Source organism: Syngnathus acus, chromosome 2 (genome assembly GCF_901709675.1).
Source record: "Syngnathus acus chromosome 2, fSynAcu1.2, whole genome shotgun sequence".
Classification (NCBI taxonomy): domain Eukaryota; kingdom Metazoa; phylum Chordata; class Actinopteri; order Syngnathiformes; family Syngnathidae; genus Syngnathus; species Syngnathus acus.
This window is the reverse complement of record NC_051088.1, coordinates 15,713,455-15,739,396: the sequence shown is the minus strand read 5'-3', so window position 1 is coordinate 15,739,396 and position 25,942 is coordinate 15,713,455. Positions and strand designations below refer to the sequence as shown.

At 44.2% G+C, this 25,942-nt stretch overlaps 1 protein-coding gene across 1 annotated transcript in view; it reads left to right on the top strand.

Moving 5' to 3' along the window:
- Window positions 1-25,942, top strand: part of plxna3 (plexin A3) — a 32,993-nt gene that overhangs the window by 2,508 nt on the left and 4,543 nt on the right. Inside the window, exons 2-32 of the mRNA XM_037278756.1 lie at window positions 4,517-4,874; window positions 4,956-5,146; window positions 5,504-6,051; window positions 6,802-6,966; window positions 7,048-7,230; window positions 13,472-13,612; window positions 13,689-13,789; window positions 14,627-14,750; window positions 15,604-15,754; window positions 16,001-16,100; window positions 16,176-16,290; window positions 17,571-17,771; window positions 19,364-19,460; window positions 19,742-19,932; window positions 20,004-20,152; window positions 21,313-21,433; window positions 21,524-21,660; window positions 21,742-21,912; window positions 22,026-22,119; window positions 22,205-22,324; window positions 22,614-22,730; window positions 22,796-22,939; window positions 23,037-23,271; window positions 23,347-23,489; window positions 23,591-23,746; window positions 23,911-24,011; window positions 24,086-24,152; window positions 24,563-24,709; window positions 24,793-24,952; window positions 25,356-25,459; window positions 25,538-25,634. Coding sequence (XP_037134651.1) covers window positions 4,567-4,874; window positions 4,956-5,146; window positions 5,504-6,051; window positions 6,802-6,966; window positions 7,048-7,230; window positions 13,472-13,612; window positions 13,689-13,789; window positions 14,627-14,750; window positions 15,604-15,754; window positions 16,001-16,100; window positions 16,176-16,290; window positions 17,571-17,771; window positions 19,364-19,460; window positions 19,742-19,932; window positions 20,004-20,152; window positions 21,313-21,433; window positions 21,524-21,660; window positions 21,742-21,912; window positions 22,026-22,119; window positions 22,205-22,324; window positions 22,614-22,730; window positions 22,796-22,939; window positions 23,037-23,271; window positions 23,347-23,489; window positions 23,591-23,746; window positions 23,911-24,011; window positions 24,086-24,152; window positions 24,563-24,709; window positions 24,793-24,952; window positions 25,356-25,459; window positions 25,538-25,634 — 4,879 coding nt within the window. The 5' untranslated portion in view covers window positions 4,517-4,566. The remainder of the gene's footprint in view (window positions 1-4,516; window positions 4,875-4,955; window positions 5,147-5,503; window positions 6,052-6,801; window positions 6,967-7,047; window positions 7,231-13,471; window positions 13,613-13,688; window positions 13,790-14,626; window positions 14,751-15,603; window positions 15,755-16,000; window positions 16,101-16,175; window positions 16,291-17,570; window positions 17,772-19,363; window positions 19,461-19,741; window positions 19,933-20,003; window positions 20,153-21,312; window positions 21,434-21,523; window positions 21,661-21,741; window positions 21,913-22,025; window positions 22,120-22,204; window positions 22,325-22,613; window positions 22,731-22,795; window positions 22,940-23,036; window positions 23,272-23,346; window positions 23,490-23,590; window positions 23,747-23,910; window positions 24,012-24,085; window positions 24,153-24,562; window positions 24,710-24,792; window positions 24,953-25,355; window positions 25,460-25,537; window positions 25,635-25,942) is intronic.

Sequence of the window (25,942 nt, the reverse complement as noted above, 5' to 3'; positions counted from 1 at the left end):
TAACCTAATATCTATTGATCGATCGACCAATGCATGCAATGAAGTGATTAGTTTTGTAGTCTGTGCATTACTGGAATGCTCAGGTGATGAAACTTGACTTTGTGCTGCCATTTGCCTCAAGAAAAGTTGCACTGAAGATTGGGAAATCGGATCGGTTGCCAGGTTTCCGTGGTTGATAAAATGCAACAGTCCTGACTCCCAAACTTAGGGTCTGGTATCGCAGGTGGACAGGCTCGTCGGCAGAGATCTGAGTGGCTAGCCGAATTAACCACGAGTTGGGCGGCCTTGCTTTTGTTTACATTGCCCCCGCCACCTACGCCTCGTTCCAAATTTGCTGCTTCCCCCAAGGCGGGGCCACAACCGTCAGCCCATTGACCGATGAGGCGGCTTTGGCTGCAGCTCTCAGTCAAGTCAGTGGAACTTGGCCAGCGTGGGCTCGGGGACATTTTTACCCCAAGCTTCAATATTTAGGAATATGGTTTTTAGACTGAGGCTGGTTGTACAACCTATAATTCTTTTCAGTCGCCTCATTGTGGAATTTGGGTGCCTACGCACCCAAATTGGGCGCAGCGTAGAGCCCGCCTTAGCATGGTGGGGTGGCAAGCAAAGCCTGGCAGCCAGCCAGGCTAATACAGTGCTGGGGGGAGCACATAAACCCATAATTTCAGTTCCGGTCAGCGGTAGTTCTGCAGTGGCGGGCGGTGCAAATTTGATGTGGGCTTTCGCTCAACACAATTTTCCCCTCGGTTGGAAAATACTCTCTGAGATTGTGGATGGTTAAAAATGGTGTGCGCCTCGTAACGTTTGGAAACAAGTAGCTACTAACCTAGTGATCAAAGCAGTTAATTGTCAATACCTGCTTGTCATCCATTACGACATTCAAATCCAAATCCCCACACTAACATATAGTACATATATGGTGCATTCCAAGGGGGTGGGAAATCAGGATTCATCCCACTCGGATTTTCCCAGTTCCGACCTCAAAGCGTTGAACGCGAATGTCAACAACAAAGATGGATGATTCCGATAGATTGTTTGTTGTTCTCGTTTATCACAATGCATTTTGACCTCGAGCAAGGCTTCTTCGTAATTTTGTTAATTAATATCAATAAAGAAATATGCTAAAAATCACTTCAAAGCATTTCATTCACTGTTTTTTGAACGTTATTTTACACCCACATCATTAGCCCTCATTACATTGAAAAACCTCTTGCACGTCTTGGGAGCTTGCTGCACTGCTAACAAGTAGAAGAACTTGAATCTGTGACTACAAGAGCAACTGGCTTTACTTATTTATCAAACAACATGACAAAAACGTAAAAACATAATGTGAAATTAATAATACGAAATCAATCCTCCTTCAAAATCATTCCTCCTTCACTAGCTGTGTTGGATACAGTCAGCGCTAGCTAGTTAGTTGTTGCTGCTTTTGACGTGCCAAAGATATAATTTACCGGGTAACTAATCCGGCTGCAAGCATTATCTTCACATTGTACAGTTAAAAGAAGAAAAAAAAAATCTGCCTTGAAAATGACATTTTAATAATGTCCATCATGTTTATCATCTCTTCTTACTCAGTCACCAGCTTCACCTAATTAGGGAAAATCCTACTTCAGTAGCTCTTGACAGAGGACAGAGGATGGAAAAATGCTGAGCCTTCTCGCTGGCACTGTTTATTGAATCTGGAAACTGATTGCTTCAAATTGATAAAAAAACAACAACAACAACAGCCTTTTCTATTATGTCTATTTGGCATTGTCCCGAGTATGAAGGCCTGGGAAGTTTTGATAGTTATGGCAAAACATAGAATCTGAAATGTGATGGGACAAGAAAAAACACACTCACATGACTTGAACCTATTGATTCCACATCATGGAAGTTGTCTATGTAGGTCAGTGTACTTTTTTAGTATTTAGGCTAGCAAGGGGGGTTCATGGCCTTCAGGGCACACCACTGATGTTCCGCCACCCAAAGGTAACCTGGCGCCTATTGATTGGAAATTTACTGCATGTGATTGTTTGCGTGTGTGCTTTCATGATGTCATTTGAGCAGTGATAATCAGATTTCCTTTATCTGCTCGCTAGAATGTTCATCATCTCATTATTAAGGGGAAGATGTCACTGCAGTTATGTAATATTGATTGCGTTTGTGTGCATTTGTTTTTTCAAGCGAGACCTGTACCGAGCACATGTTGCAGGTGGCTGGGGTCAAAGTTCATCTCGTTGCATGCTTATTGTCAGTGCTGTGAGACTTTTAACATTTCACACACATACACATACTGAAGACAGGATGTGCTGGACAACTGAAAGGAAACAATCACTTGGCCCTTTTCTTTTCCGCTCTTCATGAACCTTGACCTGCAACGGGACTGTGTGTGTGTGTGTGTGTGTGTGTGTGTGTGTGTGTGTGTGTGTGTGTGTGTGTGTGTGTGTGAGAGAGAGAGAGAGAGAGAGAGAGAGAGAGAGAGAGAGAGAGAGAGAGAGAGAGAGAGAGAGAGAGAGAGAGATTATTCAAGAAGACTTTGTGCATTTTAAGAGTTTCCAAGTATCTTCATCTGTGATATTGTTGTCAAAATATGTACCACAATTATCACGAATTGTTGACAATTGTTTGCAGCATACAGTAATCATCCACATATTTGAGCCCAACTATTCATAAATTGTCATTCTCATTTCTGGAGACCCTATCGCCGCCCCTTTTTGCTGGAAAATCTCACCTGTTTGTAGTCTTTGGGCTCTTTCGGAAATGCCACCAAAAAGCCCTGTCTAATCGGGAATGTGTTAAGGAATGATCTTGACTGAAAGACAAGCTTTGTCTGTCTAACTAGCAATTTCTTTTCAATTTTAATGCAGTATGACGACTTTGAAATGAAATTGTCATTTAGGGGGAATTTGTGGTACATTATGGCTTTTGAAATATTTATATAAGCAATAATCAACATTTGTGGAGGGCAGTTCTTGGCAGGTTTTCACTACTACTACACTATTTGTAGCAGGGTTTGGTCTCAATATTTTGCCAAGGGTAAAATTGGCTCATTTTATGTGCAGGGAGTCAAGCCAGTTCAAGTCAATCGCAACAGAAGTTATCTCAAGGCCCTTAACACATTGAGCAGGTCAAGAACCACACTTTTAATACATTAAATAAAACCAATGGAATCCCACATGAGCAAGCACTTGGCAACGGAGGAAAGGAAAAATTCCCTCTAAGGAGGAAACCTCGAAAAGAACCCAGGCGCTGTGGGGCGACCGTCTGTCTCACCCAGCTGGGTTAAGATGGAAGTACGTCGTTGTAAGCGCGTCATCCTCACCATCGCGAGCCCAACTTGAATACATTGATTTCTCCATGATGTTTTCACATTATTTTCTATAAATGATATTTGCATCACAACGTTAGTGCAATTGTTCGTTCAAATGCAGCGGTAACGCCCAATGTTATTCCCAATGTTTAGGTTGCCCGAAATTTGGACCTTAACCTGAATATTGGCTAAATGTATTTTGTGTGCAAGGAAAGCCCTGCAAGCTGGAACAAGTTCACAAATTTGAACACCTGACACTCACTTCTCACACTAACTGGTGTGTTGAAAGTCATGTTCCACAAAGTCAAGTCGCCAATCACAGCCAAGCAGCCAGTGTTGTACTGATGTGCTTGTATTGTGTGGGTCTCATTTGTTGACCTTTGTCATTCTCTTGCTTACTGATGCTATAGCAACAGTTGCCAGGACTTCCAAACAATAAGATCACTGTAAAAACATCTTTTTTTTAACAGTTTGCGCTTCAAAAATGGCCAAAATGACATGATTCTTAGCAGTTATTACACATATGCATGATTAAATATATTATAATGGTATTAAATAATACCATTAAAAAAAAAATATTTTTTAATGACCTGGTCTCATTTCTAAAATGTCTAATTGAGCATTAAAGTTTGCCCAGGCCAACCTCTGGATTAAAGCATAAGGAACAGATGCAGAAACAAGCCACAAGCTAGCAAGCTTATCATCTTAGCTGATGCGCTAGTTAGCATATGTACGGCGTTGCTTCCCGCTTGCTTGCATCGCCGTCGAGATGATTAGTGGTTAATGAGACGGAATCCACCACCATGCCACCTTAATAAAGTTTTAGTCCAGCGCAGCAGTCATGGCAGCGCACACACAGGCGCACACACTGAAGCCCAAGAAAGCAGTGAAAGATCAGCACATTAACTAATTAGCCTGCCGGGCCGAGGGGAACCCCAGAGAGGAGGGGTCGAGCAGATGGACCTGTGTGTGTGTTTCTGAAGTGCTCTTCAATTTCATTTGACCATCCATCAACCTGCAGTCACACTTGTTATTTGTGTAGTATGTATTTACCACCCGTGAGGAGGTTTTTAGTCACATATACAACAAATTCTGATGTAAAAGAAGCATAAAGGGTGAACAGTCTGGGTGGACCCTATTACATTGAGTTGAATGTTTTTTTATGATTGCTCACTGTCACTGCTACTAATGCCGGCAATCTTGTTTTTCTTTTTTTTGCAGTCATGACCTGTTGAGCCCTCCTTCCTTTCCCGTCTGGTCCATCTCCCACCATGCTTCCCTCTCCTTTCCCCATCCTCTTGCTCCTCCTGCTCTCCTGGCCACGCCTCCTCCTCTGTGCTCCGGCAGCACCGCCTGCCCCCCTGGTGGCGGCAGGTGGCCGAGCGGCGTACCGGGTGTTTGACACCTCCCTCACCCACCTGACCGTCCACAAGAGGACAGGCGAGGTTTTTGTCGGAGCCGTCAACCGAGTCCTCAAGCTGTCGGCCAATCTGACCGAGATGAGGAGTCACATGACTGGACCGGTGGAGGACAACGCCAAGTGTTACCCCCCACCTAGCGTCAGGGCCTGTGCTCACCGGTCTGTCTCACCTTAAGGGCCACAATTCTCTGTGTGTCTGTGTATTTGTCTGCCTGTCGGCTTACTTGTGTATTTCTCCAGCCTGGACTCTTTGGACAACGTAAACAAGCTTCTGCTGGTGGACTACACTGGTAACAGGCTGGTGGCATGTGGATCCATCTGGCAGGGAGTGTGTCAGTTCCTCCGACTGGAGGACCTCTTCAAACTGGGGGAGCCTCACCACCGCAAGGAACACTACTTGTCTGGTGCCAGGGAGGCTGATGGCATGGCAGGTAGGTGGGGCTTCTATTCACACCAGCAGCTGTCAAAATGCTGTTTGGGTTTTGAAGCCAGATCAGGGGCGAGTGTGAATGACTGTCTTCAAGGACTTGGCGAAAGAAACAGTGCAGCGTGTAATCTACAAGAACTCAGCTGGTATAGGCTCCGGCTCACCCGCAACCAATAAGCGGAATAGAAAATGGAATCAAGGCGGAATTAATAGTCAGTGAAATCAGTAGGTGACATCAGCAAGTGCGGTCACATTGGCGGATAATGGTAGTGAACTGTAAATCACGGCTGAAGGTCGGCTAGGATAAGCCCATGTGTTGGTCAGCTGGTGTCACCATGGTAACTATAACCCTTCTGTCAAGGTGTGGTTGTCGGTGAGGACGACTGGACCAATGACCCTAAGAGAAAGAAAACGGCGAAGGGTGGCAGTCGCCTCTTTATCGGCGCCGCCATCGACGGAAAATCGGAGTACTTCCCCACGCTGTCCAGCAGGAAGCTGGTGGCCGATGAGGAGAGCGTTAACATGTTCTCGCTGGTCTACCAGGACGAGTTTGTGTCATCACAGATCAAGATCCCTTCGGACACGCTGTCCCTCTACCCGGCCTTCGACATCTACTATGTCTACGGCTTCTCCAGCCGCACTTACGTCTACTTCTTGACGCTGCAGCTGGACACACAGCTGACACAGATGGATGCCGGCGGGGAGAAATTTTTCACCTCCAAGATCGTTAGGATGTGCTCCAATGACACAGAGTTCTACTCCTACGTGGAATTTCCTCTAGGATGCACCAAGGACGGTGTGGAGTACCGACTGGTCCAGGCCGCCTACAAACAGAAACCGGGACGTCGCTTGGCTCAGGCACTTGGCCTGTCGGAGGATGACGATGTTCTGTTTGTCATCTTCTCTCAGGTGACTTTTTGCAGTGATTGTCAAAATGGGGTTCGCGATGTCTCTCTAATGGTACACAGTTTGTTGTTTGTGGCAAAGTTCTTCGCAGTAGCTACTTAAAATTGTAGCATCTCGAATGCCAACCTACTTCAAACATACAAGGACAAAAAAGTTTTTCTTTTACCCATTAAGTTGTAATTTACATTTAAAGGGGAAGTCAAGTCAAACATTTTATTTACAATATTTTGTATATGGCCCCACTTGTCTAAACACACCATTCTGGTTAATATTGTGTGTTAATATGAATTCAGTAGCAAAAATCCACCCGTTTTTATCCATCTCTGGGGGGGCGGCCATTTTGCCACGTGCTGTCAACTTAAATGAATGAAACTAAAATGACAGTCCCGATTTTAACTATAAGACTGTTTTTTTTAAACATGTATTTTGAGATAATTTGTAGTAATTACTTTCAACACATGTTAATTGAATCATTATTTAAGTACAGGTTTTCATTTTTCTCTATTTAAACGCATTTAAATCTTCAAACTAGGCATAATGTTAGAGTACAGCGGCTTACAATGATATTCCATGTTAGGTCTGTCTCGTTTTTGATGAACACTTTGGCCTATCACACTTTTAAATTTTAATGTCGGACATTGTAGTGGTGGTACGTGGAGAGCTATTTACATATTTGATTTCCTTGGTCACGCTCCACCTCCAGATGATGTCACTCCTTTTGATTGGTTGTTCGCACGTGTGTCCGTTATTCAGGGTCAGAAGAACCGCTCGAACCCCCCCAGAGAGACGCTCCTGTGTCTGTTCACGCTGCACGACATCAACTTGGCCATGAGAGAGCGGATACGCTCCTGCTACCGTGGGGAAGGCCGCCTCTCCTTGCCGTGGTTACTCAACAAGGAGCTGCCCTGCATCCATACAGTAAGTCACGTCACATCTTAACAAACGGCACTCCTTTAAAAAAAAACAACGTTCGAGCTGTTGTGTGTTGTTTTTTGTCAGCCGAAGCAGATTGGAGACGACTTCTGCGGTTTGGTATTGAATCAGCCACTGGGGGGTCTGCGGGTCATCGAAGGAAGTCCGTTGTTTGAGGACCGCACGGAGGGTATGGGCGCCGTGGCGGCGTACACATACGGCGAGCACACGGTGGTTTTTGTGGGGACACGCAGCGGCCAGCTGAAGAAGGTGAGTTCTTTTTTGAGGATTATAATTTTGATGCATTTGATGTACTCAACTCTAACCACGCTAGTGACTAGGCCTGAGTGATATGGCCTTAAAATAAAATCCTCAAAGGACAATGACGTTATTTTCCTATTTGGTATTTTCCTTCGTTTTCTGATGCCAAACAAGCTTTGAAACTGTTTCTTTTTTTTAAACATTAACTTGCTTCAGTTTCTCCTCCATCAACTCCAGATTCTGTAGTACAGCGGCCTCTTCAGATACTAAATGAGCCTACTTCGAGTTTTTCGCGATATGAGTCATCATTCAGATAAACATTTTGTTCTTTTGACTTGTAAGCAAAATATTGAAATAAGAGCGCAGTGAACTCAACTCAACTCGCCTAACAGCAAACAGCAGTTTGGCATAGTGAACAAATCTTCAAAAGCGGCTTCAAACTGTTCTAATGATACTTCCAGTTAAATGTTTATTGTTATATTAAACCAAAAACAAAGAGAATTATTGTGTATTTAAAACAACCACATAGCATTGCCTTTAAGGTCACCTGCTTCATGCTAACGTAATAGGAAATACCGTAGACTGAGCTAACGAACAGCATCATTTTGGTGATGTTTTATTGAGTGTTTTGATGGCTATTTGAACACAAACAGTGCAGCAACACATATAGACACACAATATTACAATCTCTTTGAACTACGGAATCTGCTAAAAATGACATGAATGAATAAATTATACTGCCAAAATAAATCCGATTACTACTAGTGTCACAGTGGAACAATGGACAAGTTGTCATGGTTATACACCAGATGTTTGAAAAATCCACAAGACCGAACGTGCATGTGCGCAGCTCCCGTTTCCTGTGTGTGCAGACCGCAAAACAAATGCACCAACCCAACAAGCGCACACCCATCTTGATGTCAGGTCTGAGAGAGTGGGGGTCACGAGGGCATAGGAGACAGTAATAGAGTAACTGAATTTGATGGAGCGATAGTGAGAGAACTCAAATGTTGGCTGATTGGCTCTAAGAGTGTGTATGTTTGTGAGAGTGTGTGTGTGTCTTTTCAAAACAAACAGCACAGGGTAGAGAGGAGACACGCTGTACTGACCACACACACACTCTCGCACTTATTTTTGCAAAGGGGAAACGGGGTGAAATATTTCTCGTATTTCTTATTTGATTGATGTACATTATGGTGTGACTGTCATGTGACTACAGACACATCTTCACGACATGCGCTGAAAAGATGTCGGTCACTAACAAATGTTTACCCAGCACAGTGTGTGTGTGACTGTGTGTGGGTATGTGCATATGTGTGTGCGTGTCGTCTTGGCATGAGTTAAGCTCTCTCAAAAACATACATGCAGTACACACACGCGTGCACACACACTCACTCGCATGCGTTCTTTTCACCCCCTTGGCACGTTCTAGTGCTCTGTCCTTCCACAACAATGTTCCGAAACCATAAACATTGTCCCCAAGGACTCACATAAAAACACACGCTGCCATAAAAGTGTGTGGTCTGACTAGAAAACGACGCATTTGGTGCTGTGTATGTATTTGTGTGTGTGTGCATGCGTGTGGTCAGAGGGCTGACACACCCAGTCTAAATGTGAACATGGGAGGAAACCCACTGTGTGCCTGCCACACGCTAGTATCGCGGATGGCGTCACTGCGCTAATGTAGCGAGCTACCAGCCTGCCGCTCTGGGCCAATGAAGCTAGCCGCGAGACTAGCTTTGATGGAAACAGACACACGAAAAGAAGCAGAATTTGTCGTTAGATTAAAACAAACATTCCAAAGCTCTAAATAAAAATCTTAATTGAGCCATTTTTTTGGCAAAGGACTATATTTTCTTGTCTAAGCTAAATCAACAAACAAAGAACATTATTGATATACTTTTAATCTGATAGGCCACTTGCCTCATGGCTGCCAAAAGGCGTAGCCGCAGCGTAACATAATTCATTTCTGGTTTCCGGTTCGGCGAGAAAGTTTGCTCCCCACAGTCCAGACCCTTTTTAATTTGTTCGCTGTTTTGCTGTGCAAAGTTGTTCTCTACGATTAACACGGTTCCAGTCAGACTTCTGTGTACTCAATCACCCATTCATTTGGGTGTTAAATGCCTTAGCCGTGTCAATCTTAGGTTATCTAAGAGATTGGCATGGCTTTACTATCAGGTTCAGATCGGACGGGCTTTGAGTGGTGGTTGTGTTATCACTTTGGTTGCTAAATGCTATCTCGCTTAACAGCTGCACACAAGCCAATTCACTCACCAGATCCGGCAACTTTCTCGCTCCCATTCTCTAGTGATCTTATGAATTTCGTCGACGCTTCAGAGCTTGTCTCGAGCAAGAGCCGGCGTGCCAAATTAAGCCCCTGATTCAGAGCGTGTGTCGTTTCCAAGAAAATTACGCGAAGGGAGGCCTCAGATTGTGCAGATGATGTCATTCAACGAATTGTTACTTCATAATTACTGGAGACCTCATGCCACTTTGCGGGTTTGCCAGCGTTCATAACTTCAAAAACCTCCACAATGTGGGATGGGTAACAATCTATAAAAGCTGCCATACAAGAAAAAACATGCGGGTAAACTCATGTTGCTATTTGACTTAATTCAATCAATGGTCCATCTGCATGGTCACGTACATATGTTGTAATTTGTAATCCAATCACTAAATTCCCATCCTCCATTCTATGTTTGTGGGTGGGATGTCAAATGTTAAATATTTATCAAGGGGTTTTACTGTCTAAGTGCTGAAATAACAAACAATAAATCTTTTGGTGCCCTAATATTATACAGTATACAGTAATGTGTTTAAATGGCAACCATTCCATTGTTTGTATGTGCCCCACATTGTCTGGCGACCATTCCAGTGTGAACCCAACCTCAGATGACAGACCAGATAAACTCCAGCGTCCTTAACCTGGAAGAGTGCCATAGAAAATGGATGGTGTGTGTGTGTGTGTGTGGTTTTGACAGAAACCTCTTTGTTTCTAACATTGTGTTTCCTGTTCCCATTGTGCATGTGGATGTATGTGTGTGGATCGTGTCTCAGTAAGTGTATAACTTAGCGTTCCTTGAATTCCCCGCTGGAACACGCATACACTCGCGCAAAAACACAGAAGGATTAATTATTATTCTGTTGCCATGGAGACGATGGGAGAATTAGTGGATGTGTCAGTGAAGACTCTTCACATTGGATCATGTTCTGTGGGCTGCACATGTTACCATAGTAATGATGACATGTTGGAGACAAAAGTAGCTGTCAGCTTGACTTTTTCCCAGCCGTAAAAACGCACACATCTTTGCAAGTACACAAGTATGACCAATTGACACAAAATTGGATGACCCTGTCTATTAAAATAAAGTCTCATGCAGAAAGTCAAACAACCATTTTGATTTGAAGTAGCCAAGTTTGGACAATTTGTATTTTGCTGTGAAAAGGGATTTTGAGGACCTGTGAATTTTTCTCCACTTTTCTCGTTATGTATTCTTTGCATCACGTCATTAACAGGCGGGTTGAATTGGTAGATTTCTCACTGCAGTCCTGTGTTACACACAAATGACAAACAACTTCACAAAAGGTGAAGTGGCCATTAGAGCAGCACTAGGAAAAAAGTGCTTCCTGCTTACTGAAAGGCATTTAGAAAAAAAACATCAAAAATATACATACTATTTGTTGTGTGACTTGAGGGTGGGAAAGCATCAGTTGGTGGTCTTGTTATTATCAAGAGTGTGTGTTCGTGTGTGTGTGTGTTAGGGGGATGGGAATGGGTTAATAAGCTTAACAGTACCCCCCCTCATCTCACCCCTCACTGGCCTTCCTCCTTCTCGTCTTCATCCCTCAGGCTCTGATGGCTCAATGAACAATGTGTAGTGTGTGTATGTCAGCAAAATTCACACACACAGAATTCCTTGTTTATATCCATCCGTGTTTTTCCTAATGTGGTTTTCATGACAACCGTGAACTGTGTGTTGTTTTTTTAATTACGTTACTGAACTTAGAGACGAATCATAAATGTAATATGTGTCTTCGAATATTTGAATTTTTTTTAATTTTCTCCAATTATAAAATGACTATGGAGAAAAATGCTTTTCATGATACTTGGAGGGCTTTCATTCTTTCTCGTGAGCCCCCCCCCCCCCTTCGATACCCTTAACATGAAGAGAATTTATTTTCTTATGCAAACACATTTTTATTGAATTGAATTAAAAAATGTTTAAGGTCACAAAAACAGCCCTTCATCAGTCCTTTCCAATAATTCAAAATTGGAGCAAAATCAAATATATGACATGCATATGAAATTTAAACAAGGACTCAGATTATACCGCAGCAAACCATTTTCAAAGTTTGGTATATAACAATCTTGATTTACCATATTAACCCTGTTTCTGATTTCTCAAGAAAGAATGAACAGACCACTCGCCATGATGCTTTTAGTTTTAAAAACGGATGAAATCTCTGCCCAACAAGCCCAGACTAGTGTCACCAGTGTGGCATGCTTGATGTTTATTTCTGATACCATACCACAAGATCTAGTGAGGTGTTGTACTTTTTCTGTGGCAACAGTACATGAAAAGAGTACAAGTTTTATTAGGCCAAAATGAGCCTTAATCATGCAATTAAAAAAAGTGGTGGCATTAAAAAGGGCTTGATTAATCACGTTAATAACTCGATTAACTGACACCACTAATATATATGTATATACTATATATATATGATCTTGGGGGAGGAGAAGCATCGTTATCATGACGTCAAGGCACCTAAAATGGAGGCCGCATATGCACACAGATATAGACACACACCACAGACGCACTAGCAAATTGTCTCAGGGTTAGGGGTTAAAGTTCATGGGTCAGTGTGTGCACATTTTTGAGCGTGTGTGTTTAGAGTTTGAGTCAGAGTCACAGGTGAAAGGTCACTTCTTCCTGAATCACTCCCTTCTTCTTCTTCTTGCATTGGGGGCGCATGAGTGTGAAGGGGCATATTGGGTGGCGACTCCAGTTTCATGTTAGCTGCAACTTAAAGAACATCTGCGTGATTACCACCATGTTGTTGTTTGGTTTTCTCGTTTTTTTGAATGTCCGCGTATGTTTTTGAATGTGCGTGTGTTTTTGTGCGTGTGTTTGTGTGTGCATATTTGAGCATTTGTGCTTGCATGTTTTTGGGTGCATTTTTGGGTGTGTTTTTTGTGTTTCTTTGTTTGTTTGTTTGTGTGTGTGTTTGTTTTTTGTTTGTTTGTTTGTTTGTTTGTTTGTTTGTTTGTTTGTTTGTTTGTTTATGTGCGCACGTGCATGTGGTGTGTGAATGTGTGTAGTGTGTGTGTGTGTGTGTGTGTGTGAGAGCACAAATGTGTATCATCCTTGTCTGCTGCAGTGTCCTACTTTCAATCCCCCTCATCTTCCATACTGTTCAGTGTGTGTGTGTGTGTGTGTGTCTGGGGGGGATTCATCAGCGCAAATTAAGACCAAATGCACGACAAGCAGACAGCTCATTAACACACTGACAACTACACACACCTCTCTCTCCTTCCTTCCTTCCTTCCTTCCTTTCACCTGCTTCCCTCCTTCCAGCCCCTCATACTAGACCCCAAGCTGACACAAACCCCACACCCCTCATCCTCGTCAGTCTTGTTTTTCTGGGTCACACTCAGATGAGGTACACGGAGCTCCTGAGTATGGAAGACGATGGAATGGTTCATTTTACTGCACTGTGACATCATTGTGTGATTTGTACAGACATTTACTGTACACACAAAAATGATACCAGCTTGAAAAAAATGACAGCATGACTCCTGAAGAAACAAAAGCTGTTTTCTGGAACCATAGCAATAATGAAAAACAATAGAAGGGATGAACAATTCACGATATTTATTCAGTTAAACATAAATATGAAATTAAATAAAAGATTGCACCCCCCCCCCCCCCCTTAAAGTCTCACTATTAAAAAAATAACATCATTACAGTACTTAGTAAATCTATTGGACCAATCAAAAATCATTCTGGATAATCTTTTCCACCACATGGTCCTTTGCTGCCTGTGGTCGTAAACCATAGTAAAATTAGGCCGGATGATCAGTTTGAGTGTACCCCTCTTTCGATGTCATCCATACATACGTAGTGTTTGTTCTGTTCAGCATCGTCGTGAGTGAGCCGGCGCCACTCCCAGCTGGTGTTGTGGGAAAAGTTCAATTATAGACCTTTTGAATGTCACGCTTGCTAAATTTCTGGATGTCTATGTGTTTAAGATCCGCGTAGATGGACTTCCGCCGCCGTCCCACAATGCTTTGCTGTACGAGAGTGTAACGGTGGTGGAAGGAAAGCCCATCCTGAGAGACATGATGTTCAGTCCGGACCACCTCTACATCTACCTACTCAGTGACAGACAGGTGTGCATGCACACGCAGGAGCACGTCGTCGCACACGTACGTGCATCTGACATGTTCAGCCATGTGGCTGTTTCAGGTGACCAGACTTCCTGTGGAGACATGCGAGCAGTATCACTCTTGTTCGGGCTGTTTATCTTCAGGAGACCCTCACTGTGGATGGTGTGTCCTCTACAACAAGTAAGACTCACACTATGATATCATCTATCTATGTATAAAGGATTTTTGTTCTTGTTATGTAACCTAAAAGGAATTTTTTTTTTTTTTTTAGTCATCAACAATTTTAAATGCTTCTATAACAGGACTATTCTATAAAAGACCCACAATATGAAAATTCACTCGTGATTGAAAGCCATTAAAATGCATTGAGGTGGTGACATATGGATGGATGGATGGATGGATGGATGGATGGATGGATGGATGGATGGATGGATGGATGGATGGATGGATGGATGGATGGATGGATGGATGGATCTCAATATGCAAAAAGACAAAAATGATGTGGATTTGCTGCTAACAACTGACGCTCACTTCTGATTGGCTCGAATATTGTGCCGTGCATGTGCAGGGCATTTATAGAAACATTAATGATGCCACATGGGAGCACACACACTCTCACACACAGTCGGTGGGCCTCTTTGATGTTGAGAGTCCAGGTGGAGTCATTTCCTCTTTGCTGTAACATCAATCATATTGGCCTTCAGAATTAAAGAGCACTTCTCTGTGCTCATGAAGAAAAATGTCTGCACTCATTGGGGCTTCACTTGATAATACAATGCTGCATCCAACAGTGCAACGTTGCTGATGTGTGCTCTTCTGCAAAACACTCCAGATGTTTGTAGCATTTCTCCCTCTGTCTTTCCATCTTCTACCCACACTCCTGTTGCCTTCACAGCCTCTCCAGAAGATATGAAACTACTACAATCTATACAATGTTGCTACACTCTATATTTGATATACTATGAGAAAGTCTCTCACCTACATATCAATGATAATCATGTCATGTGGCCCCTCCAGATGTTCCAGAATGGAGGCATGTGAGAAATGGCAAGAGCCTCTGCACTTCAACACTAAGCTGGACCAGTGTGTCAACATCTCCGTTACCCCCGGCAACATGTCCGTCACCGCCCCTGCAACACAGGTACGTCCCATGGCAGACATCTAAGATGCATCGACACTGCCTTGAGCCGTTTGACCTGTTTTTGTGATACATAAGTGCGTATAAATGCGATTAATGGCATTACAATTTACCTATGAGCTTGGTCACCAAATAAATTCAACTCGAGGTTAATCAGACAACTATATGGATTGACTCCTTGTTTTTAGTATATATAACTAAGTGCCAAGCCTATGTATGCATTTTTCCTACGTTTCCATGAGTGTTTCCTGCTACCATCACTGTGATGGTACTATTTTTAAACATTACAAAATATTTCAGTCAATACTCAGTAAATCAACTTCAGATCCAGCAAATCCTGAAACGTAGACGTGACATTTTTTTAAACAAGGAGCACTGTGATTTGTATTAACACTTAATAGTGCTGATCGACGAGTGTCGATGGACTATCTGCTCCGTCTTGCATAGTATGGGAAAGCAAGTCAAAACAATCAGAGTAGTTACTTTGTGGAAATTTAGTGACATAAGAAAGGCGTCTTTGTTTGGAGTCTGGGAATTCATAGTGGAATGTACCCCACGTGACTTAACGATAGAATCGCAATGTTAGCAAATCCTCATGGCAAAATGATGCTATAATGATCAAATCAAATAAAAAATAATCAAAGGTTAAGCCCCATGAGATCTAGCTTTGAGTGCATATCAATTGTCACATGTTTAGGTAGAACACTGATAAATTCCTTGTGTGTTTTCAAAATACATGGCCCTGATTATGATTCAAATGAGGCATCTTAACCCAATGGCTCTGCTGCATTCAATATGGCGTTGGCGGACGAGTCAGGGCTCAAGTTGATTGATTGTATGATTTGTCTGTGTGCAGCTCAGTGTACGAGTCCACCACGTTCCCGCGTTGTCGGGGGGTGTGTCCTGCGTCTTTGAGGATATCAGTGAAACCTCGGCGGAAGTGGGGGCCGACGGTCAGGTCACCTGCATGTCACCCACGCTCAGAGACCTGCCGCCACACTCCTACGGTGACACATGCACACACACTCACACGCGCGCACACACAGACCCACACAGAGAGAGAGAGAGAGAGAGAGAGAGAGGGAGAGAGAGAGAGAGAGAGAGAGAGAGAGTTTCACTCTTTAACGTGAAAGAATTTCAGTAGTCTTGAGTGATGTCCATGACAGCACCTCAAACACACGCAAATACGTACGCGATCGTCTTACACACACACACACACACACATAGGTTAATGCGAGGTGTTGTCTTGGCAGGAGAGAAACGAGATGTCCAACTCAGTCTTCGATCCAGCGAGACCATGCGCACCTTCATCAGCACCAACTTCACCTTCTACAACTGCTCCGTGCTCAACTCGTAAGCTCGTCGTCCATTCCTCCTCTTCTTTTCCCCCGCTACCTGCTAGATGGCATCTTCACCTCCTGTTTGCAGGTGCACTTCCTGTGTGGGCAGCATGTTTCCGTGTCACTGGTGCAAATATCGTCACATGTGCACCAACAATCTGGAGGACTGCTCCTTCCTGGAGGGACGGGTCAGCACGGCCCAGGTAAAACCCGCTTGCACCGAGCACGCACAGGAGAGACCCGTGTTTGCGTACGTGTGTGCATGCGTGCACGTGGTCCTTTAGTAACTCTTTGAGCGCCGTTGATGTGAAATGTCATCAATTCAACTGTTTTTGGTTGATCTTGTTAAATCTGAATGTCAAAAAAGATGACTGTGAAACAACCCAATTTTCTACTGCTGATTACTAGAAAATGGTCAAAATCAACCTTTTGCGAAGCGGTGACAAAAGAGAGTCTTATTTTTCTTTTGTGTTTACAAAGTCACAAATCACTATTCTGTGAGCCTTGAAAGCTTGGCTGGTGCTCAGTAGGCTCTCTCTTCTTTTTAAATGGCAGGCTTTGAAAGTAAGTAAAAAAAAGTCTGAAAATAAATATGCCAGCACTACTGGTTAGTAAGACAATTCTTTTGTATATACATACGACCAGCTCGGTGTGTCCCCAGTTTCTCCATAAAGTCAGCTGGGATAGGCTCTATGCTCACCCGCAGCCCTAATGGGGACAATCTAAAGAAAACGGATTGATGTACGAGTGTGTGTATGTGTGTGTCTTTGTCCCTGCGTGCACACGTGGATCCGTGTCCATTCAAAGCATTTCTCCAGAGTCCCTGCAGCATGCTGTGCTCGTGTCCACTTCCTGTGGTGTTAGTGGGCTTTCTGTCAGTCACATTGCAATTAATTACTTTGCCGTAGAGCATTTGTGTAGCTTCATCTCCTTTGAGAAAAACTTTTGACGATGTGTTCATGTGCGCATTTTGTGCTTACTGCAGTCAAAGTCACTAAGCTTCAATAATTGACAATGCTCTCACTAAACATGAAATGCCATGAAATGTAAAGTTAGGGTGATCATGGCCAAAATGGTCAGACCGATGGCATTGTCACAAATTGTCAATTAAATGACAACTAAAAAAGTCCGACTTGAGTTGTGTTTGGAATATAACAGATATAAAATCGCCTATCTATACATGTTTGTTCTCTCGCATAAATCTGATTTCCACCAATCCTATTGCGAATATTACAAAAAGAATCCAGCAACAGAGCTCAGAGATGTGAAATATAGTAGCTATGATCATTTGAATCTGTACTAAACGTTTGAAATATGATGCCTCGGTAAACCTTTTCATTTCCAGCTCACACTTAGCGTTCCTTTCCATTTGTTGCAGGTTGTCAAAACAAATCAAGAATTTCCACCATTTCTGTGAACTGGGAATGCTCATGTGAAAAACAAGCGCCAACATCTTTTTGACTGTGTGACTTTCTGTCCACAGGGCTGTCCTCAGATCCTGCCCACATCGGACATTCTGGTGCCAGCCGGTCTCGTTCGTCCAATCACGTTGCGGGCACGCAACCTGCCGCAGCCTCAGTCGGGCCAGAAGAACTACGAGTGCGTGTTCCATATCCAAGGGAAAGTCCAGCGCATCCCGGCGGTGCGCTTCAACTCGTCCTGCATCCAATGTCAGAACACTTCGGTAAGGCTTTACTCAATACTTTTGATTTGAAAGTTACTACGGTGCAGCCTGAACTTTTCAAGCGTACACACATGGCGGACTCCCATTCTCTATCCTCTTTGTCGGTCATTGTTTTCTTGGACAACGGGTTGTGTCTGTTCCATTTTGTTGCACCTTGTGGTGCAATGACAATGAAGCTAGTCTGAGCTATTCTGAGTCTGTTGAAATGAGTACAGTAATATTTAGGATAATAATTTAGCCTTTTATTCTTAGAATTGATCATTTATTAAAAATGTATTTTATTTTTCCATTACTTAATTAATCAATTGCTATCACATGCACACTCTGCGTAATATGTGTCGACAGGCTGACGAATTAATCAATAAAGCCATCGAGACGTCTTTTGTACAATGAGGCAAGCAAAAAAAAAATTGGGGGGGCGGGGGGGGAAAAAGATTACGCCAAGATGCCAGTTGTGCCGCGGCATCAATATCTACCCCGCCTTCCCCTCACAAGCCCTACTGACTTGAAAATGTTACAGTAAAACGCCACACATCCCCCACAGTCTTGCTCAGCCCGCTTTGCCTCTGACTGAGACGCAATCGTCTTCTCAGCACAGTGACCTTCACTTGTCCTTGTTTCAGCAAACCAGCATAGTATAAATGAGTGTAGTGTGTTTGTGTGTGTGTGGGCGGGGGGGGTGAAACCAAGAGGAAATGGAGCCTATTAGTTCAATAAAACCAAAAGGCACTGACATTGCCAGCATATTCGACATAAACAAAATTATTACAGGTTACATTCCAACATAATCATACGATGAAGATATTCTGCAAACCCTAACAAACAACATTTGTTTTTAAAGTAGCCCATTATATGTTTGTATTGCTTGTTGAGTTTTGCGAGGGAAATTATTAACATTTTGTGGGCAGTTTTCTTCTCCCCTCCAGCTTTATGTAAATGTCCTGTAAATTGATCTCTAACCAAATCGTTAAATGGGTGTATTTTTTTAACCGTGTGTGAGATTTATTTGAAATCAGTTGACTTTATTTCGTAGCAACAACCGCAAGTCCTGATTCGAGATAACTCATCGCTTGGTCTCTAATAACAAGTCTCATGAGAATGTGGGTGTGAGTGCACGTGTGCTGATTCTGTTCGATGGGCTCAGCTGGATGATTTTAATGCTAATGGAGGCATTAGGCACACGCGCACACACAGAATCATTGCACAAAGAGATGGATTGAAATGCGAAAATATCTGTATCACAACAACGGAACAAAAAAACACAGGAAGTAGAACGCAGAGTTAATCATTTGATGCTGGCTGAAATGAGATCTAGCAAGGTGCGCATTCTAATAGTTCCATGTGAAAAAGGTGGACCACACTGCAAAATTCCTGGCCTTGGAGCTCCCATTGAACTGTGGTTAGCACACCTGCCACATCGTAGATAAGTTCTGGGTTTGAATCTTTGAATCATGTGCTTGACTGGATTTTTCCTCCCACATTCCGGAAACATTCTAGCGTGTTCAATAAGGTCACTAAATGATCCCTAGGTATAAATGCAAGCCTATATGTGTTCTGACATGAACATTTTTGCACGTTCTTGTGCTGCGTAGTACTGGTACGAGGGAACCGAATCAGCTGACCTTCCGGTGGACTTCAACATTGTCTGGGATGGAGACTTCTTCATTGACAAGCCGGTGTCCATGAAAGGTAACGTGATGGTTGACGTTCCAAATCTGTCCGCTCTGTCGACGTTGGTCAGTTTTCCTGTGTCCACAAATGACTTGTTTTGTTAAAAATCCCCAAGAAACATTAACTTTGTTTCCATTATGTGTGCAATAAGCTTGCTGGCAAGAATGATATTTGACTGCCTAATTTGGTTATCTGGCTGCTTTACTTTTACTGTCCTTGTGTTTCAGTAATAAAATCAAAATGTCTCACTCACTCCTCCTGAACAATTTGTCCCCTTCTGCTTCATGTTCCGTATTCAGCGTTGCTGTACAAGTGCGAGGCTCAACGCTCCAGCTGCGGGCAGTGCCTGAAAGCGCCGACCGCCTTCCAATGCGGCTGGTGCGCCGAAAGCAGGAAGTGCGTGCTGCGTCAGCATTGTGCGGCGCCGGAACATAGCTGGATGCACCACGGACGCCACAACTTGCGCTGCAGCCACCCGCGCATCATCAAGGTAGGAGTGCCCACGCGCCGCCGAGGCGCCACTCCTGCACCCGCCCCTCCGTTAAACCTTGTGTCCCGCAGATCGCTCCTCTGACAGGACCTCGCGAGGGAGGGACTCGAGTGACTATCGAGGGGGAAAACCTGGGCCTTCAGGTGAAGGAGATCACGCATGTGCAGGTGGCCGGCGTTCGCTGCAACCCCGTCCCCTCGCTGTACATCAGCGCAGAGAGGTCAGTGTGAACCAAACAAGCGCATCTTTCTGGAGCATTATTGGCGTGTGCTGACCAACATCATTCTTGTGAAGTCGACATGTGACTGACATGATGTGTAGCTGACGTTTAAGTAGATGTGCACAGTAGATAGTGACCAAAAGTCAATAGCGAATTTCTGCGACGAATTAAAGCTCTGCTGAAATCTCAATCGTCTACTCCAAAACAAAAGTCCGCAAACTATTGTCCCAAACCATTTGAATAGTATTCAAAACTCTTGCTTGAAACATTGTTTCGCCGTTAAAAGCTTACAGCTAAGCACTTTAATACACAATGTACAGTATCTGGATGTACACATCAACAACGATGATGATTATGATTGTGATGAATAGCTGTAGCAGTGCAGTCTGCTGGGAAACAATACACACACACCCACAGAAGTTTGATTTCGCCAACAAATAGTTTCACGAGTTAGCCAACAAATAGTTTGATGAGTTTTTGGCAAATTTATGGACAACAGTCACTGTAGGCTTCTCCAGTTGGATTCATACTGCTGCTAGCAACACCTTTGTAAGCCATCACTACCGAGTCTTTATATTACCAATTCAAGATCTCTGGTACAAAATAACGAATGACTTAATCGTGACTGATGTGTTTTAATTATCGCAGAAAGTATTGCAGTTTGTCAGCGCCCGTCATTCAAACTGTTTTATTTCCGACACCGTTGACTTGATTTGGATGAAAAACCTTGAGAAGGGATGACCAGGCTGTAATGGATGGGCAACATTTAACACATAATATGATGCCTATATAACATTAGTTAAAATAATTTAAAAGTCCATTCGATCTGCTTAAGCGCTGCAAGAAAGAAGACGTCTTGAGTGACAGGGGGAAGCTATTGGAAGTCAGCTGCTGTTGCGTCAGCATGCTGACATTTGATGGACGTGCAGTTCACATGTACTCACTAAGTGGTTGACTTGGACTGGCGAATCGTCAGCATGTAGCAGACATATTGCTAACATGACCATTCAGTCAGCAGATGCCATGATGTGACTGACATGTACTTGCTATTCGAGTATTCATTGTGTTAATAATGGACATGTCATCAAGGCGACTGACATGAATTCATGTAGCATTTCGGCATGACAAGTCTTTCTCAAAAGCTTTTTGTGTACATGCAGGGTGGTGTGTGACATGGCCGAGGCGCTGCTGCCTCACTCTCCCGGCGGTGCAGTGGAGTTGTGTATCGGCGTGTGCAGCGCTGAGTATCGCACCATGTCCACGCAAGCGTATGCCTTCGTGGTGAGACTTTGTTCACGTCCTCACGTATGCGCATTCGTTGTCGCGAGTGCCAAGCTAATTCTAAGCTCATTTTCTCTCACTCACTCACAGAGTCCCAGTTTGAGCAACGTTCGTCCAGAGAGAGGTCCAGTTTCCGGGGGAACCAGACTGACAGTGGCAGGTCGAAACTTAGACGCCGGCAGCAGTGTGTCGGTCTTTATCGACAAAGACGAGTGTCTGTTTGTCAAGTAAGTCATAAAAACGGAAATCATTCCTCACAGCAACTGCAGTCAAAGATGAACAATCTTCCTTTTCCTCTACTCATCCAGACGCATCAATCGGGAGGTGGTCTGCATCACTCCCGCCTCGCCATCCGGAGTTGGCCCCGCCCTTATCCGACTGATGATCGACAAGGCGGAAGTGACCAGCTCCGAGATCAAATACACGTACATGGAGGACCCAACCATCACTGCCGTAGAACCCAACTGGTCCATTCTCAAGTAGGCCTTCGCCCACTTTCACTGTCCACCATTTACAGTGCGGATTTCTAACACCCTGTGTGTGTTTGTGTGTGTGTGTGTGTGTGTGTGTGTGTGTGCGGGTGTGTGCACAGTGGTAGCACAGTGATCACAGTAACAGGAACCAACCTGCTCACCATCCAGGAGCCCAAAGTCAGAGCCAAATATGGCGGAGTTGAGACCAACAACGTAAGACCATTCAAATCTAAAATTGAAATGACATCACATGGTTAACACCAAGGTTATATGACCCTGCAACGGGGTATCTCCCCAGTTCTGCACGGCGGTCAACGACAGCGTCATGACGTGTTTGGCGCCTGGACTGGTGTACGGCATGCCCAACCCGCCAGAGGGGGCGCTGCATGCCGATGAGTTTGGCTTCATCTTGGATCAGGTGATGTGTGTGACGTGACACAACCTTACACCGATGCCAAGAAGCATCTGTTCTGCACATTAAAATGGACATAGCATGGAAAATTGACTAAGATTGGAGTCACGAGTTGCCAATCCAGCAAAAGTCGGCCTTGCCATTGGCCCAGCAGTGTGTGGGGCGGGATGAGGGCCGGCGCACTGCAGATTCACACTTTAAAAAGTCTTTTTTGAGTTGTATTTCTCCTATATTTTAACTTAAGCGAAAATAAATCAATATTATTCATTCATTGCGTTGATATCTCGACTGGTAGGTGTCATCCGTACTGGTGCTTAACTCCACCTTCACGCACTACCCCAACCCGGCTTTCGACGCCCTGGGGATCTCAGGTATCCTGGAGGTCAAGCCAGGGTCCCCCATCATCCTCAAGGTGAGACGCAACCGCACAGAAAGTCACATGTTGGAGCACAACGTGTGAACCACGTTTGTGTGCAGGGCAAGAACCTGGTCCCGGCCGCCCCCGGCAACAACCGTCTCAACTACACCGTTCTGATTGGCGAGTCTCCATGCTTGCTGACGGTCTCCGAACATCAGCTGCTTTGTGATTCGCCCGAGTTGACTGGAGAGCAACGTGTGCTGGTGAGTTAGCCCTCCACATGTTCAGCAATTGAGTCGATTCTACAGCATTTCAGTCCATTGGCAGTCTGCTTGAAGCTCCAGCTGCAATTTCCCATAGATCCTGGTCGGAGGTTTGGAGTTCTCCCCGGGAACACTCCACATTTATTCGGACAGCGCCCTCACGCTGCCCGCCATCATTGGCATCGGCGCGGGCGGTGGCGTGCTGCTGATAGCCATCATCGCCGTGCTGATCGCCTACAAGCGAAAGACGCGGGACGCTGACCGCACACTAAAGCGTCTTCAACTCCAAATGGACAACCTGGAGAGCAGGGTGGCTCTTGAGTGCAAAGAAGGTTCGCACACCACACCCACAACCAATAGTGTGTGTGTGTATATTTCACATTAATCTGTGTGTTTGGGTTGTGTAGCCTTTGCTGAGCTGCAGACCGATATTCAGGAACTGACTAACGACATGGACGGAGTGAAGATTCCCTTCTTGGAATATCGCACTTACACCATGAGAGTCATGTTCCCAGGAATAGAAGAGCATCCAGTTCTCAAGGAGCTGGACGTATGTCTCACACACGCACACACACGGATGAGCTAGTTTACAAAAATACAATTTGTTGTTCATTTCGTGATTTGTAATTTGTATGGTTGTGTGTATTTCAGTCGCCGGCCAACGTGGAAAAAGCCCTCCGACTCTTCAGTCAGCTTCTCAACAACAAAATGTTCCTGTTGACCTTCATACACACGCTGGAGGCTCAGAGGTCGTTCTCCATGCGGGACCGCGGGAACGTGGCCTCACTGCTGATGGCCACGCTACAGGTACCGGTGCCTCGTTGCTAAATGGTCTATAACGCTTTCAAAGACACCGCGGTTTCTCAAAGGGCGATCGTACTTCTGTCGTGGAGCCTAGCTAGCATGCAAAGCTAATACGGCATTTTGAACATGGCGTGTTTGCTATGCTAACGGGCGTGGCTTTGCATCAGGGTCGCATGGAGTACGCCACGGTGGTGCTCAAACAGCTGTTGGCAGACCTTATCGAGAAAAACCTGGAGAACCGTAACCACCCCAAACTGTTGCTGAGGAGGTCAGTAGGCAACCAGGGTCATGTGTGGGCTTCTGCTCTCGCCCTCCGTTTGACCCTTTAACGCTGTGTTGCAGGACAGAGTCTGTGGCTGAGAAGATGCTGACCAACTGGTTCACCTTTCTCCTGTATCGCTTCCTCAAGGTGATTGCTGGTGTTTATTTGTGTGAGGGGAGCCAACACGCTAACTGGCTAATAGAGCCTTATAGTCAACCAGAGCTTCACTACACTTACGATACGAATGACCAGATTTGCTCAAAGTGGTTTGCCAAACAAATGTTTGTCAGATGGTCGCCTGTACTTTCTTTGTCCCAAGTGAATTTTGAACATGTTCAAAGTTTCCTTGCGACAAGAAAAGAAACACTACACCACTAAAACGTTTGGCGAAGATTTGCACCGTGATGTGAATACACATGATACGATTCAGTGCAATTATATGACGATTCACTACCATTACACTTCAATTCACCAGACTGTGCAAACCAAAAGAGTCTATTGGACTGGTAACTAACCGCTACTATAACCTAAAATGTGTTTTTCCCTGTCATCGCCAGGAGTGTGCTGGCGAGCCTCTGTTTATGCTGTACTGTGCCATCAAGCAGCAGATGGAGAAAGGGCCCATCGACGCCATTACGGGCGAAGCGCGTTATTCCCTCAGTGAAGACAAACTCATCAGGCAGCAGATTGACTACAAGCAGCTGGTAATGCACACACACATGCATATGTTTCTTTATGCACGTAGGTACGCACGCCTCCCTCCACTGATCATGTCATCTCCCTGTAGACATTAATGTGCATTCCTCCGGAGGGTGAGGCGGGCACGGAGGTGCCGGTCAAAGTGTTGAACTGCGATACAGTAACGCAGGTCAAAGACAAGTTGCTAGATGCTGTCTACAAGGGGATCCCCTTCTCGCAGCGACCACAGGCCGACGATATGGACCTCGGTAATGCTTCTTTTCCTTAGGAATTGGCATGTGCATGCTTTTTGCCATACATTCGATGATGATATGATTGTGTACGGTTATGATACAATTAACTGATTAGCATAATATTCACTCCAATTACAACATACATATTATTTCCTACAATTTGCTACAATTTACAACGATGATGATACCTTTTACAAATTATGACGGGATTTTCTACAATTACAAAGCAATTCACTTCAATTATGATGTGATTCACCCCAGCCTGTAAGACCATCCACTCCGATTACAATACAGTTTGTTCGAATGATGATAGAGGTCACTTTGATTGCGTTATAATTCACTACGATTGTGATATTATTCACTGCAATTTCAGTTTCGACTCCATGTCAATATCTTCACGTGTTTTGTGCGTGTTCAGAGTGGCGTCAAGGTCGGTTGACCAGGATAATCCTACAGGACGAAGACGTGACCACAAAGATTGAAAGCGACTGGAAGCGACTCAACACACTTGCTCACTATCAGGTGCGTCATTCTCTCCTTCGCCTGTCAGGTGACCAGGAAGTGGCGTGCAGACTCACCTCAATGCCAATGTGTTGCTAGGTAACAGACAGCTCCCTGGTGGCGCTGGTCCAGAAGCAGGTTTCTGCTTACAACATTGCCAACAGCTTCACTTTCACCAGATCCCTCAGCAGATATGGTACACACATACACAAAATCATAATACGACATCACACATATTGTTTATATTAGTTTATATTATAATATATCACACATATTAGGCTATATTAGCGAGTTATTGTCTTAGCAACCTGTCCACCTTGCTCCTGTAGTTGGCTTTAGATTTTATTCGCTAGCTCGGTCATTGAATCACACTATCATTGTAGTGAATTGTATTATAATTGTAGTGAATTGTGTTGAATTGCATCCTAATTAGAGTAAATCATATAACAATTGGAGTACCGTATTTTCCGGACTATAAGACGCTACTTTTTGTACAAACTTTGA